Source organism: Parasteatoda tepidariorum, chromosome 11 (assembly GCF_982258835.1).
Source record: "Parasteatoda tepidariorum strain Cologne lab strain chromosome 11, Ptep-v5.0, whole genome shotgun sequence".
Classification (NCBI taxonomy): domain Eukaryota; kingdom Metazoa; phylum Arthropoda; class Arachnida; order Araneae; family Theridiidae; genus Parasteatoda; species Parasteatoda tepidariorum.
In genome coordinates, this window is record NC_141765.1 from 100582620 (window position 1) to 100603441 (window position 20822).

Below are 20822 nucleotides of genomic sequence, written 5' to 3' on the forward strand. Positions count from 1 at the left end.
TTTTAGTTAATCTCAAAAATGTAAAACCAGGAGACAAAAATTTTTATCATCATAAAGATATTACTCTTTGTAATAAATGATGTGAATAGTTAAAGAAAAATATACTTTTCATTTAAGATAATTCATTGTTACTAAAATATTTGTGATAAACATAAAATATATATATATATATGATGAAATTAGGTGAACTTTCTTCTTTGTATTGCATTCATCATAAACTATATTCTTTAGATGGAAAATAACTTTTTACGTAAAGTGTTATAAGAAAAACAGAATTAGTCTTACAATTTTTTTTTCCTAGTTACAGTTCAGGCAACATAGGCACTATATATTTAAATAACTATTTTAAAATATTTATTGCTATCATACAAATACCATAGAAAAGTTTCAAAAGAATAAACCCACAATGCAAAAAAGCTTATCCAAAAAAGAAAAGAATTAATTTGCAACTGAAATTATTTTGTATTTCTCTGTGATCATATAGATATTATACTTAAAATGAATATAAAAGTTGTAACTAAAAAAGTAACATCACAGATTTTCTGAAGAGCATAATAAAAACCTTTTTCAACTCTTTGAAGATATTGGCACAGGTTCTACACTTTATATTTGAGACTGTTAAAATTAACTATAATAGTAAAGTGAAGTATTTGTGTTAGTATTTATTGACTAAAAGTGTCAAATATTACTCAAACTTTCAGTAAGGTAATGCTTGACACTTAAAATAATTTTATAATAAATGATGAAACTTTGAATGTAAAACATAGTTCAGTCTCTTTAGAAAAAACTAAGCATCTCAAAAAATCAAACCTCTTCTCATCTTTTAAAGCTAACTAATTTGTATCTGATAAAATTAAAGGCAAACTTAAACAAAAAATATAATTATTCTTTTATTTAAATAGCTCTATCATCATAACAGGTAAATTTGTTTTTATTCATAATAATATCAGTAGGGATTATTTTTATAAACGCTAAATGTTATTCTTCAAAATGACCAATGAACACTTTCCCGGTGGCAGAATTGCAGAGACACGTCGATCTTGTCGCAGAATGTTACAGAATTCTAGCAGAAAGATTTTTCTTCTGAAAAGTAAAAAGTTTTCTTCTCTACAAAAATTTATACTTAAAGTTTTAAATCATGCATTAAGGTAATCATTTCAAATCAATTTACAACAATTGTAGCATAAATAAATCCATGTAATATTTCGATTGTATTTTCGGCAATTATTGATATTTATTTTCACATGGTTTTTAAATATCCTGATATATTTATAACAATATGGAAAATTCGTATCATGCCTTTGGATATTAACATTTAAGGCAATGATTCTATTGATTGTTTTGTCAGTAATTGCTATTGATTTCTCCATAGTTTTTAAATCCGATATTTTTTATATGATATTATTTACAACAACCTAATCTCAAAACGAAACACACATTTGAGTAATCTCCTTTTTTAGGTATCTAATTCGTGTGATTTCATAAGCGATGTTTTTTTGGCGATTACTTCAACGGATTTCGTGAATTTTAATTATATTTTTTATTATGATTATTATTTACAAAAATCATTATTTAGTGTCCCCCCACCAAAATGCGAGAATAACACCAATAATATTAGAATAAAAAATTTTTACATATTCAATAAATAAAAATTATATATTTGTAAACACAGTGCTTTTGTTATATATGTTTCTAATTTAAAATAACAAAAGCACTGTGTTATATACTAATATCTTTTTGCAAGGTACTTTTAATAATAACAAACATATATGTTACTAATTTAAAATGTTTGTTATTATTAAAAGTATCTTGCAAAAAGATTCTAGTGCCAAGTGACAGTTTTGTCGCAGACAGCTCGAAAAAATTCTGCCACAAGGACCATTTAACTATGTAAAACAGAGAATGGTCGTTTCCAAGAGGCTTCACTGCATTAGATTTTTTCTGAAAGCGCATGAACTTTAAACCCTAAATATAGATAGAATTTCAGCTAATGCAAACCACTATAGATAAATTTCCCTAGAATATGTTCATGGTAGTTCATTACTATTTAGAATCTCTTGCGGAATATTATCTTAATTTAAAATTCCGATAAAAGCAAAAATAATAACTCATTTCTAGCTTGATTTTGCATAAAAATATCAAGAAAGAAAATAATTTTACAAATAACATAGAACTAATAAATTTATTAAAATAGCCATTAAACAACACTTACAAATAAATATACATACAAATTAATAATAAATAAAAGAAAAAATTAGCGTCCAAATAATATTTTAAATATTGAAAAAATTAATCACTGAAAAACTTTTATTATCACATTATTTATGTGAAGCAAAGTGAAATTACTATAAATTTTTAACTGCCCATAAAAAGTTGAATATTTAGAATTACTAATAAGATTTCTTGCAGAAAAGAAGTTATTTAAACTGAACTTTTCTTTGTTGTAGTAATATTACCTAAAAATAAATAATATCAATTACTAATTGTGTAATTCCACGAATAATAAGACATAGTTAATTTTCTCTTCGAACTTAATTCATGTATTTTACATAATTAAAACTTGGTAAGTACAAAGCACAAAAAATAATACACCATACATTATTTTTTATTTGGTGATCATACCATCAGGCAATAAAACTGAATCTTAATGGTTTAAAGGGGTGACACCAAATATGTTAATTACTTAGTGCAGATGATTTTTTAACATACAAAATCAGACATAAAAACGTACAATATCAGACTTGCAACAATTTACCTACTTAGAATCTCAAATTATGGGAGAAAAATCACTCTAGGAACATGAAAATGTATTAACATTATCAAACAAAGAAACAACATTAGATAGAAATAAACAAAAGGTCTTGTTTGAATCATTACAAAAGAAATGAATAAGTCTCTCCTCTTGAATAAAAATTGATGATGTAACTTTTCCAAATGCCTCCTTTCTTTTTTTAGAACCATATTCAGAAGAGATGCAGCTTGAAGAATCACTATTTTAAACATTATCACTTTTTTGGAATCTTATACAAGGATGAGGAACTGCTTTTCATTGAGCAATCCTCTTTAAAAAAAAAAGTCATCAATGATTGCCATTGTTCTATTACAGAAGCAAGGCACATGTAATAGATGGTTATCTACAGATAACCATCTTGTGGAAACATGCTTGAGGATTTTCTTTATCTCCGTATCATGAAGCTTTTGAAATTCTCTGAGTGGCTCTTTTCTTTTAGAACTTTTTTCTTGCCCTCAGAAAAGTTGAGGATCAATGAGTATTCACCAATCTTAAAAGGCAAGGTCCTCTTTCTGCAGCAAGTAACAACAGCAAGGCTACATTCCTATATGCTTTATGTAGAAACACCTGACTTCTGCCCCACCATTTGAGGAGCATTGTCAAGCGATATGTGAAGTGATTTCAGGCTAGTTAAAACTAGATTACCAATAATTCACACCAGTTGAATCCCCTACTAAAACTGGCAGTGATAGTAACACACAGTCAACTTTAGCCTTGGAAGAATCCATTGGGTGTAAATTGAAATAATTTATAACAATGGGATGCAGTTTGGATCACTGTAATTAATACAGTCCACAGAAACGGTAAAAGGGCTCTATCACATTCAGTGTTTTTTAGACGCAATTTCTCGTACGATTGCCGAGGTTTTAGTTCTAGCACATCCATAACTTTTGGCAATTTTTGAATCCGGAAACATTTTTCGGAATAATTTCCCTGCATGATCAGAACAGCCGAGTGGTAAATTATGTTCCACAATGAAAGCAGTGAACAAATATTCAGCTTTAGTAACGGCATTCTCGTGTGATGTGTTACTTTTCTCAAATAAATCAATCTTTTGACTGTTTTTAACCGCGATTCAATTATCTTTGTGTTTTTTAGTTTTAGCGTGAACACAAATGTCGTTGCGACCACCATGCGTTATAGAAAATTCCGATCAGCAAGGAACAAAAAAAGCATGAGTTAGATCTTTAGAAGATTTCTGAATGAAATCGAACTTTTTCAAATAACTCTACTCAAAATGCTGATAAGAAATTTTTTTAGACATCATAAATTAAAAAACGTAGAGTGAGAAGCAAAACAATGCACGGAAACGATGCCAGGATTGTAAACATATTCTCTGTTGCCAGATGCTGTCAACTGAATTTGTTTAAAAAAAAAGTTCGTCGGCGTTCAGTAGCCGAGTGAAACGTGAGGAAGGGCTCTACCGTAAATTTTGACCTCTGCTTAGCCTTGCATATCATTCGGGGCAGGATTTACGTATAAGCTGAATAAGCTGTAGCTTGGGGCCCCGAGATGACAAGGGCCCCCAGATCCTACTTTCCCCCCTCTTTTTTTAAAGTTTTAATCGGAGCTGGGGCTCTCAGAACCCCACAATGCATTTTTTTCTTTCTTTTTTACATAGTCGGACATAATAAATATAAATAAATGACTGAATAAAGCAAAAAAACTTCGTTGTCATTAGTAGGGAACATATCATCTTTCAAGCAATTTGAGTATTAATAAATTATTTATAAATAAATAATTTTTTAGTTTAAAAGGTAAAAAAGTTTTTTTTTTTTTGCCCCATCATTCGATCATCAGATTATTTAATATCTGTTTCTAAGGATCAGAATTCCCTTTTATTTTACTTTAAAATTGCACAAATGATATATTTAATGCTTTCATGTGATATGCAACAGTTTTAAATAGCACTTTAAAATATCTAAAAAGGGACAGAAATTGTCAGATCAAAAAAAAACAACAAAAAAAAAACAACAAAAAAAATTGTTGTTGTAGTTTATTTACGTCGCACTAGAGCTGCACAATGGGCTATTGGCGACGGTCTAGGAAACATCCCTGAGGATGAGCCGAAGACATGCCATCACAATTTTGATCCTCTGCAGAGGGGATGGCACCCCCGCTTCGGTAGCCCGACGACCTGCACTCGAAGTCGAGCACTTTAGGGTAGAACAGTTTAACGAGGACCAATACCGCACACCCTCGGTTCCTGCGTAGACTGATCCAAGTGGTCACCCACCCGCACACTGACCGCAACCAGTGATGCTTGACTTCGGTGATCTGCTGGGAACCGTGTCTGAACAATCAGTCCACTGCGGGACAAAAAAAAAAAAAATTAACTAATACTTTTGAATAAGAATTGAAATAACTATACACGTTTATTTTGCTACCTCATTCTATATAGCATTATTTAGAGTAGAGAGTTGCGTGTGGGTGTGATGATGACGTAATAAAAGAGGCATACAAAAAAAGCAGATTTCGTTTCAGTTAAATACCTCAATATCATATTTTTAAACTCCTCGAAAATGTAGTAAAAGAGGTATACAAATTAACTGTCGCAAACAAATTAATATTAAGTAAGAACGAAACAAAAATGACATGGAAATATGCTGAATCATTAATGAGATCGGGATGAAAGACATCGAAACCTATTTGATTGAATAGTATAACTAGAAGGTGTTTAAAAAATTCTGAAATCTACCAGGCTTTAATTTTTTTTTCTGTCACAAACTTTATCAGTAATTAAAAATAATAAATTCGTTAGATTTCAATATTGGTTCCGTTTCTTCGTTGATTAAATGTTAAACATTAACAGATATTTGTCTTTTAAATCATTCCATTCTATAATAAGATAATTATTCTACAATTGTAATTATCTAAAACTAATTACTAATTGATATAAAGCTTTAGTGTGTTCCATTGATATGTTGAATGCTCGTTTTGGCTGGATGCCCGGGACAGTTGCTCTTTCACATCCTAGCCACTATACACCATCAAGAGCTGAGCTGATACTTTAAGCCCGTATGACATTTATTCTCTCTGATATTTAATAGACCCTTTAATAAATCCTTAAAAATATAAGCCAAAAATTTAAATGACAATTTTTTTTCTCGCACTAAATTTTAACAAATGTACTTAAAATAATTAAAAAGAAAGCAAAAATAATGAAGAAATATTTTCAATATAAACATCAATTAAATAATATCAGCTTACGAAATGTTCTTTCTATTTTTACAAACAGTATTAATATAACGGCCCTTACCTGTTCCAGGGACTGCTGGATTTTATTCAAAATGACAAGGCTTCGGAGTTGAATATTAGTAGTCGTAAACTCGAAATTGGGTCGGCTGTGCAATGACTGTAATAAAATGAACTAATAAATTTGGCCGGGATAGCCTGGTTGATAGGGCATTGGACTTGTGTTCGTGAGAATAGGAGTTTAAATCCAGCCGGTAGAAGAATACCCATGTATAAAATGGTGACTGGTGCATGTTAAATTTGTCGGGGTCACAAAGTCCTCCAAGTTCACTTAACAAATGAATACCTCTGGGTACTAATCTATCAGTTCCCTTGTCTTCTGGATTGGGTTTAAAATGACAAGGCTACGGAGATGAATATTAGTAGTAGTAAACTTGAAATCGGGTCGGCTGTGCAATGACTGTAATAAAATGAACTAATAAATTTGATCGGGATAGCCTGGTTGATAGGCTGTAAACTCAAAATTGAGTCGGTTGTTTAACGGCGGTTATAAAAAAAATAAAACTAATAATCAAATTGTCTTTTCTTGTTTTCTTTCTAACCCTTTGCATATTTTCTACGCACAATCAATATTTCATATTTCTAAGTCTTATAGATTTTGTAACATAAAGAAAAAACAATTAAGAAAAAAATTCGCGAAAAAATTATTAATAAAAATTATTAAATAAAAATTGCAAATAAAATATATTCAAAATGAATCTAAAAAAAAACTCTGTTAAATATATAGTGGCCCAGCACGCCAAATTTTTACTCTGTGCTTAAAATGTGTTTCTTTTGTAAGTTTTTATCCTCGTTCAAAAAATATGTGCAATAAAAGAAAAGTTCTACATAACAGTCTCATCACAATAAATATATATTTAACAATAAAGTAATATTATCAAATTTTTTAATAATATAATCTTAATACTCAACAATAAAAAATAGTGACAGTTTACTTTAGGTGTATAGAAATGGAATTGAACTTATAAGGGCCCCATCATTTTCAGTAGCTTAGGGCCCTACCAAGCTTAAATCCGGCCCTGGTATCATTCAAACTAGAAATTACTTAAAATCAAAAAATTTGAACAAATTTTTCTTGTAAGTTGGTCAGATAAAAAGCTGCATTGAGTGAGAATGTTACAGGGAACGAATAAATCACATGTAGTAAATTTTTATTTGCCAATTAACTTTGCAATTGTAAAAATGTGAAATATTTGCAGTAATAAAAAATATAGCTTATTATAAAAAATAAATAATATTGCTCTAATGTATAAATTATAATCTGAATGAAACTTTGTGATTCTCATTTTGGTATTCATCATTCATTAGTTTTGGATAATTTTATTTTATTTAGGTATATAATTTAGTAAAAATAACAGATTTGATGTAATATATTTGCTGAAAATATTCCAATATTTTATTTTTGGCTTGCAATCCCTGTTTTTATGTACTAGTACGTTTTGAACATGGAAAGGCTGTCATTTTAAATTAAAATTACTTACAATGGTTTTTAATTTTTGAGGTAATTTTGTACATGTAAAAAAATTTTTTGTACCTTCAAGACATGTGAAAATGTTTGAAACACATAGTGTACTCATTTATTGCAGAAAATGAATAAAGAGTATATTTAAAATTATTTTATTAAAGAAAGGTAACTTAAATCTCTGCCATTTTTCTTTAATCATAAAATGCAAAAAGATTTGTAGACTTTCAATGTTGCCTTGTAATATAAAATCTGTTACAAGAATTATGTTTTAACTATATTAAATCATTGGCGATATTAATTCTGTGTCAAAAAAAATAAGTTTTCACTTTTGCCTTATTATAACGTTTTGTCACATTTAAATTCAAGGTTCAATAAATCAAGGTTCAATATTTCAATAAAAAGAATTGTCCACAATCAAGAAATATTTATGCTCCTTACATAAGCTTTCTTTCTTGTACATTGTACAGTTTTGTACATATTTTTAGAAAGTAATCACTCATGTATCATTTAAAGGTATGTTTAACATTCAAAATTTTTCGATTTCAGTTTTGAGCTGCTCCTCTTAATAATACTATATTAAGAATACTATATTATACTATATTACTTAATAATACTATATTAAGCCATAAAATTGATTCTCCTTTTTATACTCAAAGTATTTGCATAATTTGTATAAAATTACCATTACTTTAAATGATGACATATTTTAAACTATTCGCAAAGAAACAGTATTTACAGTTATTTTTATTAGATCAAATGTGAATTTCTTTATTAAGTTGAATGGGATTTTTTTTTACAAAAATAAAGATTATATATTTGAACAAAAACCAAGTTGTTTAAAAGTACAATCTTGCTTTTGAATTTTAAAAAATTAAATTTATGAATATAAACTAATAATAAATTCGATACGCAATCAATAATAGGTAAAATCACGAACTAATGTACTATAACTAATGTTCTCGTCTGTCAAATGACTTTGATATATGAGCATAATAAAAACAATTATTATACAAACAATTCTAACAGTACAGAAGTACACAATTATATAAGTATTAAATGATTTAATGAAAGCATCTGCTTACTTTCGAAATCCATTGTACGTTTCCTTATTAACTTTGGAGAAACATTATTAAAAATGGGAATTATTAATGGTACGATTTATGTTAAAAAGTTGAAGCCATGTTTGTGTTGCTATTAATTTATTACCCTCTCATTTTAAATTCAGTGTAAAATAAAGTTTTCAATTTTAAAAATTATTTCAAATTTTTTTTTTTTTTTGAATTATTAATTTAATTTGACATCATTTTTATGAACGTCTAAATTTAACACGTTATCGGTTTCCTTACTTTAGTTTTAGAAGAAAATAAACTTTTGTACTTAAGAAATCGCTTCAAAGTTGGAACAAAAAGCTTTTTTTCTAATTTAACTTTATTTTATTTTTGTGAATGTCTAATTTCAGAAGATGCGAATCACATTATTGGCCCTTTAATTAAATTTAAAAGCAAAATATATACATATATCTCTTTATAAAATAGCTTTGAAATTGAAAAAAAAAAGTACTTATTTTCTAAAATTACCAATTTTTCTTGACATTATTTTAACGAATGTTTAAATTTCAGGAGGAGCGAAAGATATTCTTCCTCTGCTCTCCCGGACGCCACGGAGTGGTAGAGGTTATAGCAGACAAGTGTAAACCGAACTTCATTTTCTTTGTAATAATGACAGCAATCGCACAACTGCAGAATTAAGGCAGTGGTTCACAAACTGGGGGCCCAAGAGAGCAACCCTCAATGGGACGATGAGTATTAGCAAGGAAATAAATCAAAATAATAATGAGCTAGCAAATATTGAAGTAGAAAATTTATACAAAACCAATTGTTCAGATGAAGAATTATGACTTAAAAAAAATTATAAATTAAAATTTCTGAACTTTCTCCTCATATTTTGGGTTAAACAAATGACAGTCTTACAGATCCTCTCAGAACAAAGAAAATGTAACTTTTTTATAACCCCAAAGCAGATCCGACAGTTAACTTTTACCATATCTAATACTTTCAACCATACTTTTGCATTTAAGAGTAATTTCATTTTAATAGAAATTGAACAGATGTGTACTTCATGTGTTAGTGAAAAAGGACAAGCAGCATTTAGAAACATCAGCTTAAAAAAATATGGCGTAAGTAGGAAACCATTTTTAAACAAAAAAAATACGCTTTTTCAAAATATAATCCTGTATATTCAAATCATCTTCCTATAAACTATTGCAAATATAAATTTCAAAACTTTACCAGGGTTTCCACTCAAATCTGGGAAAAAAACTTTACTGTACATATTGCAGGGTGCGTACACAAATCTCCCAACAAAAAATTAACATCTTTAAAGTGCTTTTTAAGCACCTCAAAAATATTTTTAAGTACTAAACACATTAGCAAAATAATTTTTGAGGACTTTACATAATCATGATTAAATAACTAGTTTCTGACAAAAACTCTTTTCTTGATTATATTAGCCACCATAAAAAGATTGAGAGATTTTTCAGTTCATCAGAGGGTGGAAAATGAAGCCTGAATATCTCAATATCTGAAATCGAGAATATCTCAAGAAAATGCAGCAGTGTTGCACATGAGAGTGCAAGCATCTCAACTAATCCAGCTCAGTAGACGCGCATGCAGACCCCCAAGTATTTCACCAAATATGTCACGATGATGGGTGCTATCATACGCTACGGACAAACAGCATGCCGAAATGAATTGTGGTTGAATGAATTGTGAAAACGTTGACTAGAACAATGTGAAAATCACGCTTTGCATAATACGCAGCGAAAAGCAACATGGTAAAGAAAAAAAAAATTCTTCGAAAAGGGAAAATTAAGCACTTTTTAAAATTGCCTCATGAAAAAAGTAGTTTTAATTGCTTTTTAAAAACGAACATCGCAAATAAGCACCTTTAGGCATTTTTTAAAAACGCTACGCACCATGCATTATTCACAATATATTAAAATGAAACACAATTACTGTGCTCTTGCGTGAGCTATATTTGTCTAACTATGCTAGTTTTAATTGCTGCAAAGACTTAGAGAGAAAAAAAGGGAAACAGCTGAACATAGTTAAATAATGTTATAGTAAATGAAATAGATTAGTATAGTTGGAATAACAACCTATGGCATAGATTATGCATTGACTGGTCAATATTTTTCAAAGACGAAAAGAAACTAATTTCCTTGTATTTTTTAAAATTGTAAAGAAAAAGAAAAATCAAAATTCTGTTATTTCAGGTGATTTTAAAATTTCCTATATTTCCCCTGTGGAGTGGCAACCCTTGATAATTAGAATACTGTACATATTTTCTATTTGGAAACCATCTCTGGCATAGTTGATTTTAGACTGAAAAATTAAGCTTTTTTAAAACATCACTTCATAACTACTTCCATTAAACTATTGTGAATATAAATTTCAAAGCTTTATTTATAAATTCAATAAAGAAAAGAGATGTACCATTCAAGATGAATTGGGAGTAAAGTCCTTTTTACTTCTTTCTGATTTAGGATATTTAAATAGTAGGTTGCTCTGTCTCTCACTTCATCATCACAATCCAGGAGGCTTCTCTGCAGTAGAACTAAAATATTTGGCAGAAGCTCTTCACAGTGAGCACCAAACTTAGCCAAGGAACTGACAGTAGCTGCAGAATAAATGCATATACTTTCAAAACAATGATCAATCACATAAATGTAAATGCATGCCTGCCAACATTGAAGAAATAAAATAACAGAGATTTCACTAGCGACATTTATTAGGGTACGAGTAAAATTTTGATACATCATGCATAATTATGTAAGTCAAAAAGAAAAATTCGAAATTGAAAATAATATAAGCACTTACATTTAGCAAAATAATATGTATATAAATCTTAATTTAAAGAAGATTTTTTAAACCATCATTTATAAATTATTTTATAACCGTTGTTAAACAGCCAACCCAATTGCTTGAGTTTACGGCTACTAATGTTCAACTCTGTCGCCTTGTCAAATTGAACCCAATCCAGAAGACAAGGGAACTCCTGGATCAATCAAATACTAGGCGAAATTTGCCTTCGTGGAGGGTTTTTTGAAGGAACTAACCCACATTTGCATTGCATGGAGAGGAAAACCATGAAAACGTCCCTCAATTAGCCTGACAGCACGTAGTACTTAAACTGTTAGCACTCAACTTAGCAATAACTTGTGCTAGCAATAGCACTATCTGTTGAGGAATAAGAGAAGTATTTTTGCCACCAGCGGATATTTTATTGGGTAAAAAAATTTTTAAATAACTTTCTTCAAAAAATACAGAGAAATTTTAGAATATGTGGGTTAAAAGGTTATAGTCGTAAAATACCGGAGTCTCCGTTAAACACTTGGCAGGATGGTAACAGGACACTTGGCAGGTATGGTAATAATAAAATTCGAAAATATCGTTTTGCTTCACATGAGATTAGGGGCATTGAGAACAAAAAATACAATTATTAAGTAAGGTTGTTCAAATTGTTTTTTTCATTTCAAAAAATTTTATAAAAGTAATTCTATGTTAAAGTTATAAATATTATTATTCTTCAATATATATGGAATATCTCTACCTGGTCACCATGCTATAAACTTATAAATCAAACGAATTCTTGAATATTTCTTTTCTTCTTAAAATTATGTGCCATGTAAATAAATGTCTTCATTGCTCCATTTTGTTTCTCAATTTTGCCATATTTTATACTAAATTTCAATAAAACACCCACTTACACAAATGTGTTATGTATACCTAATATTTGTATTTTTTTAAGGATCAGCATTCACTTATGTATGCGCATATATAATGACAAAAACTACAACCAAATAATTGCATTTACATTAAAAACTTTGAAAAAGAAACAAAATCCATAAAAATCAGGAAAATGAAGAAAGAAAAACATTGCATTACAAACGAACTAATATTGTTAACATTTAAGTTTTTAATAACAATGTCTAACACATGTTGTGTTAGATAATGTGGTTATTAGGCATCAAACTATTTTTATTCCATGATGATTTACATTTATTAATTAGCACTAATTATTTTGATTCTTTTTAATTCGTAAATAGACTAAAGACAAATCTTCCCCACACTAGCAAACAAATGTTAACCACAGCGCCAAAGAAGAGAAGCTGTCTATTTTTCCAGAAGTCAATGAGTGCAGCAGTTTGCCAAACCAATGAGCAGAGACTATGCAAACCAGGTTGAAGAAGAAAACTAACAGTCACTGCTGGCTCAAAAAATGTCCCTCTGTTTATGTTTTAGTGCAATTTTTACTTGTAAAGTAAAAAGTAGTTTAAAATTGTTTTTTTTAGTGACATTTGATAGACTATATTACTTCAATAAATGAGTCAAACTTAAAAGATATATGCTAAATCAATCTTTTATTATTCCTAATTAAACTTATCATCTTCCAGTTTAATTTCTTTATGCTTCTTTCACAGGTTAAAATTAATTTTTACTCAATCATTCATAGCGATATTAATTTTTCTTCTTCATGACGTGTTTAACATAATTAAATTTAACTATGCCATTACGTTTAAGGAAAAATTTCTACAGTTATATCCCTCTGTAGCAGATACCCTCCAGTAGATGATTTTTCATCTAAGACTTCTTTATATTTTTAAAAAGTAAACAGAGATGACTCCTTTTTAAAAACATCACTTAATTTGAATAAAGAGCTGAATAGAGAAAGAACAACAATTAAAGATTGTTTTCCCCCTGTTACTTGATTTCTGGCTAAACTTAAAGATTTATTCCAGTTTTATTACATTTTTTGTTTTTTGCAGGATGCGTAGCCAAATTCTTTAGCAAAAAAAAGCACCTTTTAAGCACTTTTCAAGCACTCAAAAAATATTTTCAAGCACTTTAAAAAAAAATATCATAGTCAGGCAGAGTTGAGAAGTTTTTGACAATTGATGGTTTTACCCAGTTTTATTTGCTAGCCAGTGACAAAGAGGACGGCGCGTCACCAACAATGAAATGAACAAGAGAAAAAAAGTTTTTCCATCGTCATTAGAGAAAAAAATTTGACAATGTTTAGTCAGTCCCTGAAATCAGCAAAAATTCGGAAGATTTTTCGGAATTAAATGTTTGACTTAAATTAAAATTTTATAATGCAATGTAAATCAGAAAATAACATTTAATTTTTTTTTGTCTAAGATGTAAAATAAACAATATTTAATTGGACAAAAAAGTTACTCACACTTTGATAATTTTTGTAAGAATTTGGTAAGTAAAGTGTTAAGTACAGGGAAAGTTAGATACAACAAATACTGCATGCAGCAAAAAAGTCGCTATTACGACAAATTTTCAAGTTACTAACAAAATTTTGTTATTAAAGATCTCAAAAACATTTATATAACAATTTAAAAATTTCTATCTTACCACTGCAGAAATTTGTAAACCCAACAAACAATTTCGGCTCTACTTTTATCGATTAAAAGGAAACGGCCAAAACAAACTTTCGTCAAACATTATTCTTCTTTATCTTCGAACATCATCGGGAAAAAAATTTCATTTAGTCTAGACAATGCATTCATTTAGTCTAAACAAATTTCATTTAGTTTAGTTAGTTTGCATATATTTTTTTGACAAAGAATTCAGAATCGACAAGGATTAATCTGTATAAAGGTCTATTGTTCTATGAATCTGAAAGTAATGTGTTTACGCTTTTTCAACAATTTTTTTCTTAATTTGAAGATAAGTTGTCCTTTTAAACTTATATTTCTTAGAAAAATCATTTTTCTCACATTTTATTACAAGTAAAAGCACAGATCAAAATGAAAACAAAGAACGCTTGCACTTTCCTTTGAACCTTTAATTTTTCGATCATCTAATTCTTTACCTATCGTTTTCAGAAATTGACACAAACACTCAAGTGATACTTCATCTCCTTTGGAGATGAGCCTCTTTATGCATTCATGCATGATAGGTTCGGTTAACATTCCAAGGCAAAGGAGTTCACCAATAAATCTAAAAAAAGACAATTGTAATGTACTTTAAATTTGTTTTTATATACATAAAATTTATAAAGAATTGAGAAAATTAACAGCCAATATTTAAAACCAGAACTTTTGATCTTGCTCGTCCTTTATTGAAAATCGATATACTGATTAACAAACAAAACTTCAAAACTGATAAGAGTGCCAAATATGATAAACTAACATAATAAAAATATAAAAACAGACGGATAAATTTTTTGCTTGTCCTTACATATTTTTTAATTAAAATAAATTATCATTATATTTTCTAGTAAAATTAATAATTCTTCATAGCTCATAGTCACCAATGCATACAAATAATAATCAGAGAGGTGATTCACTAAACAATTGCGGGGGAGGGCTTTTTAATATACAAAAATCTGAATTATTTTTAGCATATGGTTAATTCTTAAGCGAAATGTGAGTTTGCTTAATATCATTTAGACACACCGATATACATAACTAAAAATCAGCTAGGTTTCAGATAAAAAAAATCATAAGATGAAAAAGAACTATATAAATTTTTCTTAATATTTAACACCTGAATGTTTCTTTGATATCCATTTTTATATGAAGTATTCCTCCTTCAAAATTTTTTATGACAAATTGCTTTAGGAAATAAAATTCTGCAAAAGTAAAAGTAGGAAATAGAGTTTTCTTTTAGTCACGAAATTATAAATAATAAATAATTATAATGTTTTCAATAAACTGTAATAAAAATTTGAAATTTGTCAATTTTTCAGGTGTTCAAAAAGCATAAAAAATAAGATTTTCTTTAAAAAACAATAAGAGTTTACAATTACAGAAGAGTCCTGATTAGTAGAGTTTCAAATAAATCTGAGCTAAATAAGTCTTGCTCCTAAACAACACATTTTACAATCATTTTATTCAAAATTAGTTGGCTTACCAATGCCAACTGCTTGCACATGTTTGCATAGGGGACACTGGAGTTTGCCTCTGCCACAGCTGCCTTAAATATTAAATCAATGACTGCGCACAGTTTTTCTTCAGTGTCGATGTTAAGATTTGAGTCTATAGAGTTCCAAACTTCCGTGGCGTGACTTTATCAAGGATTCCTTGGACACTTCTTCTAAGTTCCTCTTTTTCCTATTAATAATTTTAAAAAATTAACATCATTATTTGTATTACAAACTTGTATACATTAACTTAGTTAAATTTTACATCGACCCTACCTATAGAGTGAAAAAAAAATTAAAATTCAGAAAAATGTAATTTCTACTTTATACAAAAGAGAACAAATAAAAATTAATATTGAAAACATTTCCTTTTTTTACCTAAAAAACAATTTCAAAGGCACGTTAAATCTACACCAGACAGAGAAGCACAAAAAGCTATTATATATTCTTATAGGATGAAGGTTTAATGAACTTATAAGTATGACTAACTTGTTTATTAAGTTTTAAAAATGTAATAAAACACAGAGAAGTTATAATCAACATGAATGATAAGGAAGGAGAGACATTTTTAACAGAATGTGTTAATTGAATATCAAAACTTACTAACAGAACAGCAACACAATATTTCATTAGTGAGGTTAGTTTTTGATTCATCAAATTTGATAATTCCAATTTAATCTCAGTATAACAAAATTATTAATCTTATTCAAAACTTTGTCAGAATAAACTGAACCGAATAAAAATATTTAATAAATAAAAAAAATAAAACTGATAAAATCCACAGTATTAATTTAGTAGAAAAGTAAGAGTATAATAACAAGTAGACTCGGGTAACTAAATATCACACATTAGATAATTTGCCTACTTAGATCCTATCTTGTAATCAAACCACTTAATTTTTCCCAAAGCATTTCTGGAGTCATTAAAACATTAATTTATATTGGAAGAACTGACAATATTGTAAAATACAGTAGGATTTACAGCTGTTTTAAAATATTGTGATTTACTTGTAATTCGCTAATCATAAAAATACAACCTTAATAAGTATGATCTCACCTTTATACTAATTCCTGATATCTAATGTGTGATATCAGGAATGCAATTAAATGTTATTTCAGCTGAATAAATTACATTGTTTAACTATAATCATTGAGCTTAATGGATTGCATTCATTCTGAATATTTGATTTAAATTAAGCGTAAAAAATAAAATATAAAAGAAAACAAACGGAGATAGCCAGGTTGGAAGGATGTTTGGCTCGTGTCCGTAAGATCGAATCCTGTGGGCTGAAGAATCTTGTGTATTAAAGGTGGCTGGTGCACCAAAAACCTTTCAGGGTCACAAAGTCCTCGAAGTTCCCAAAAACAAATCAGTATCTCTGTGGATGAATGAATGGAGTATGAATGGGTCCTCCCTGACAGAAATCGGCTGTGACAGGTATGTGGCTAAAATCTTATTCCTGGCCACAGATGGCACCGCTGAAAAACAAGACCTCAGACTGAAATTCCTATGGTTTTCCACTGTTGGTATTGGCAAGTGGCATAAATAACAACAACAGAAAACTTACGTCTGACCGAGGTATAGTAAACCACCTGAAAACCCAGCAAAGTCTACGATAAACAGTGTTTCACAATATAAAAAATATTTGAAAAAATATTTTTTTAGTATAATTTAGAATATTGTTGGAAATAGTATGATTGCAACAATATATAGTTTACTTCATAAATTATTAACTAACTTAATAAGTGGAGTCAATCTACAAAAAAAAGTTTTCTTTCATAAAATTTCGTCATACAATGAAATTTTATTCAGAATGTTAATATTAAACAATTTATTTAAAATATTTTTTACATAAGGAAATGGTTTTGTCTGAGGATGTACCGAACATTTAGTGACTATACAGTCTCTGTGGCAGAATTTTTTCTAGCTATTTGCGAGAAAACTCTCTAGCACTGATATCTTTCTGCAAGATACTTTCAATAATAACAAACACATATGTCACTAATTTAAAGAAATAAAAGCGCTGTGTTTACAAAGAAAAAAAACTATAATTTTTTTTTTTAATTGAACATGTAACAATTTTTTGATCTAATATTCTTCTAATAATATTCTGATAATATTATTTTTACATATAATTTTTATTTTATATAATTTTTTAATAATATTTAATATTTTCTTGTATAATATTTTATATACAATTTTTATTCTAATAATATTCTGATATTCTCGCATTTTGTTGGTGGGGGGGGGGGGAGGAACGCACAAATTATTTCTCTCTTCGCATTTTGTAAAGAATCATCGCAGTAAAACAAAATAAATAAAAATCATGAAATTCATAGTGGTAATTGCCGGAAAAAGATTGACAACGAAATCACACTAATCGGACTCCACAAATGCGCGTTTCGTTTCGAGATTAGGTTGTTGTAATAAATAATGCTAGTGGGCTGCGCCCCCTGCTCGCTAACACTCACCAACCCCCGAAAACCTAAATTAGTAGCGAGTGAAGCGATCTTGGTTTGCTTAGCAAACCAAGATCGCTTCACTCGCTACTAATTTAGGTTCATTGCAAATGCACAAAATTCTAAGAATTCAAAACAATCATTCAAATCCGTATAACAACTTTTTTTTAAAAAAAAAATTACATCTTTTTAGTAAATACTAAGTCATTAAAATATGTAGACATTATTGAGTTATGCAAGTATTGACTGAACATGACATCTTTAAGTTAAACTATTTATTCAGTATACTACAAAAAAGAAACAAAATGGAACGATGATCGTAATATATAAAATAAAATAAAGAGCACGGGCTTCATATGTGAAAGTTAAATTAGTCGTGCTGATGTGTTCCCAGATTTCCTAAATATGTAAATACCAATGTTTTTTCTTTCTTATTAACACTTCTACATCAATAAAATAAATTTGAATTCAAATAAATGACATGTAATTCGCTAAACCTATTAAAAATGTGCTATAGTATAAAATCTTAAGATAAAATTTCTAAAGCTGATATCTCTTTAAAAAGATTAAAATTTTGGCTATAATTAAGTCTAAAAATTGAAATAAGTGAATTGCAATGGAAAAACCTGCATAAACAAAACATTGAATTTTGGAAGAAATCACATTTGGTGAGAATGCTCTCTCTTGTCAAAAAATACAAAGTAAACTGACCTCAAATAAAACTCAAAGGACTTCGAATCAAATAACTATCACAAAACTACTATCACGTTTAATATAAAAGGAAGATTTATTAACTAAACAATAAAATTACAGCATCGCAGTTCCGAAAAGCAAATCTCACACTCACTCAAAAAAAAAAAAAAAAACAATTTACATTCTAAATAGTCACCATAGCAACCACAAAACTCTTCTCGTTACCATCTATAAACTGATATATAATAAATATATTATTTAACAAAAAATACGATTCGCACAAGCACATAATATTTTACACTCTGGTTATCTCAGTTTCCGTTTTTAAAAGCGCTATATGTGGAGTCACCTCAGCTAGAATTGGCATGTGACATTTTTAGCGATAATCATTGGTCGATTTTCTACCGTTGCCATTCGGGGAGTTGTAATAAGGCTTTTTTTTGTCGCCGTGTAAGAGAAATATATATATAGATTGTATAAAAACTATCGGATTTAAAAGCCATGGTAAAAATAAATATCAATAACTGGTCACAAAATTTGATAGAATCGTTGCCTTAGAAAACTATATACTCAAATGCGCGATTCGAATTTTCCATATTGATTGAAATATATCGGGATATTTAAAATCCATGTGAAAATCATTATCAATACCTGCCAAAGCATATAATCGGAACATAAAGGCAGGATTCAAATATTACGTGTAAACTTCTGAAGAAAAGTAATTACTTTCACTTTTCAAAAGAAAAATCATTCTGCAAGAACTCTGTAACGTTCAGCGACAATGTCACTGTGTCGCTGCGATTCTGCCACAGGATATACAGCATTCGGCCTTTTTACCCAATATTCGGTTGGCCTAATATTCAGCAGAGTATTATTTGAAAAAGTAATTTTAGACTGTTTTTTTTAAGGAGGGGGGGGGGGATTTGAATAGATATAATACAGAATAATCCAAAATCGTACATGTTACTCCACATTATTAGAAATTGCATCTTTACATATTTTGAATTTTATATCTTGCTTTATGTTTTAAAGAAGAGTTTATGTTTTTGTTCAATCGATTAACTCTGCTACTGTCTTTTTTGAGAATTACTCGCATTATTCATTTTAACGAAATAACTTGTCTTAAACACTCCTTTACAAGCGTTCATTTTTACTTAAAATTCGTAATTGTATACTTTTGAACTTAAGACATTGACTAAAATTTTGCAGCATTTATTTGAATACCGAAAAAAAGGGAAATTCAAGTTCAATAAAATTTTTACTTTTTCTGGGAAGGACATGTTCTGTAGATTCTGTTGTTGTCCACGTGCTTCACTTTCAGCTTCCTTGAGAATTCGGTCAATGGTTTTAGGATTATTTACATCTTTTCTAGGAACCCAATCATTCTAAAAGACAAAAAACAAATTTAAATACTCAATTTCAAACTAAAACAAAACTTAGAGTACAGTAATTTGATAGGGTATTTAATGACTTAGCCTTTTTAAATTTATGACATCTTGCAACATGAACCGGATCCTAGAGCTAGTTAAACGTTTCTCTACTATCTTTTGCATTTGTAAGAAATCTATCTTTTGCATTTGTGTAAAATAACCTTCCATCTGAAAAAAAGGGATTGCTAAAATATGGGTTTAAAATAAGAGAAAATAAAGTATTTTGAGAAAATATGGTTTGAGAAAATATGGTTTGCTAAAATATGGTTAATTACAATAAATATTACATCAATAACAGATTATGAAAATCAAGCACACTGGTACGATCAGATACCCTGTTTTGGAAGGGCATGTTCCGTAGAACCCAATCATTCTAAAAGACAAGAACAAATTTAAATACTAAATTTTAAACCTCAAACAAAACTTAAAGTATAGTTATTTGATAGGGTATAGTATTTGATGACTTACTACCCTTTTTAAATCTATAACATCTTGCAACATGAACCTGACCCTAGAGCTAGTTAAACGTTTGTCTACTATCTTTTGCATTTGTAAGAAATAATTTTCCATCTGAAAAAGAGAGATTGCCAAAATATGGTTTTAAAATAAGAGAAAATATGCTGAAATATGTTTAATTACAACATGTATTACATCAATAACAGATTATGAAAATCAAATACACCAGTTTATATAATTCCTTTTGGTAAAAATTGAAGCAAACAATTTCAACTGATGGTTGGTAATTTAAATCAATAGGATAAATTTTAGAATTCTAATGAGTAAAATTTTTT

General features: G+C 28.9%; 1 protein-coding gene across 3 annotated transcripts in view; it reads right to left on the reverse strand.

The window, feature by feature from the left end:
- The window catches only part of LOC147802022 (uncharacterized), an 80505-nt gene that overhangs the window by 48144 nt on the left and 11539 nt on the right, over positions 1-20822 (reverse strand). For all 3 annotated transcript variants that reach the window (XM_087155356.1, XM_087155355.1, XM_087155354.1), the window contains 4 exons: positions 19864-20199; positions 15440-15639; positions 14397-14524; positions 11006-11189 (listed from right to left, as the gene is read on the reverse strand). In XM_087155356.1, coding sequence (XP_087011482.1) covers positions 11006-11189; positions 14397-14496 — 284 coding nt within the window. In that variant the 5' untranslated portion in view covers positions 14497-14524; positions 15440-15639; positions 19864-20199. The remainder of the gene's footprint in view (positions 1-11005; positions 11190-14396; positions 14525-15439; positions 15640-19863; positions 20200-20822) is intronic.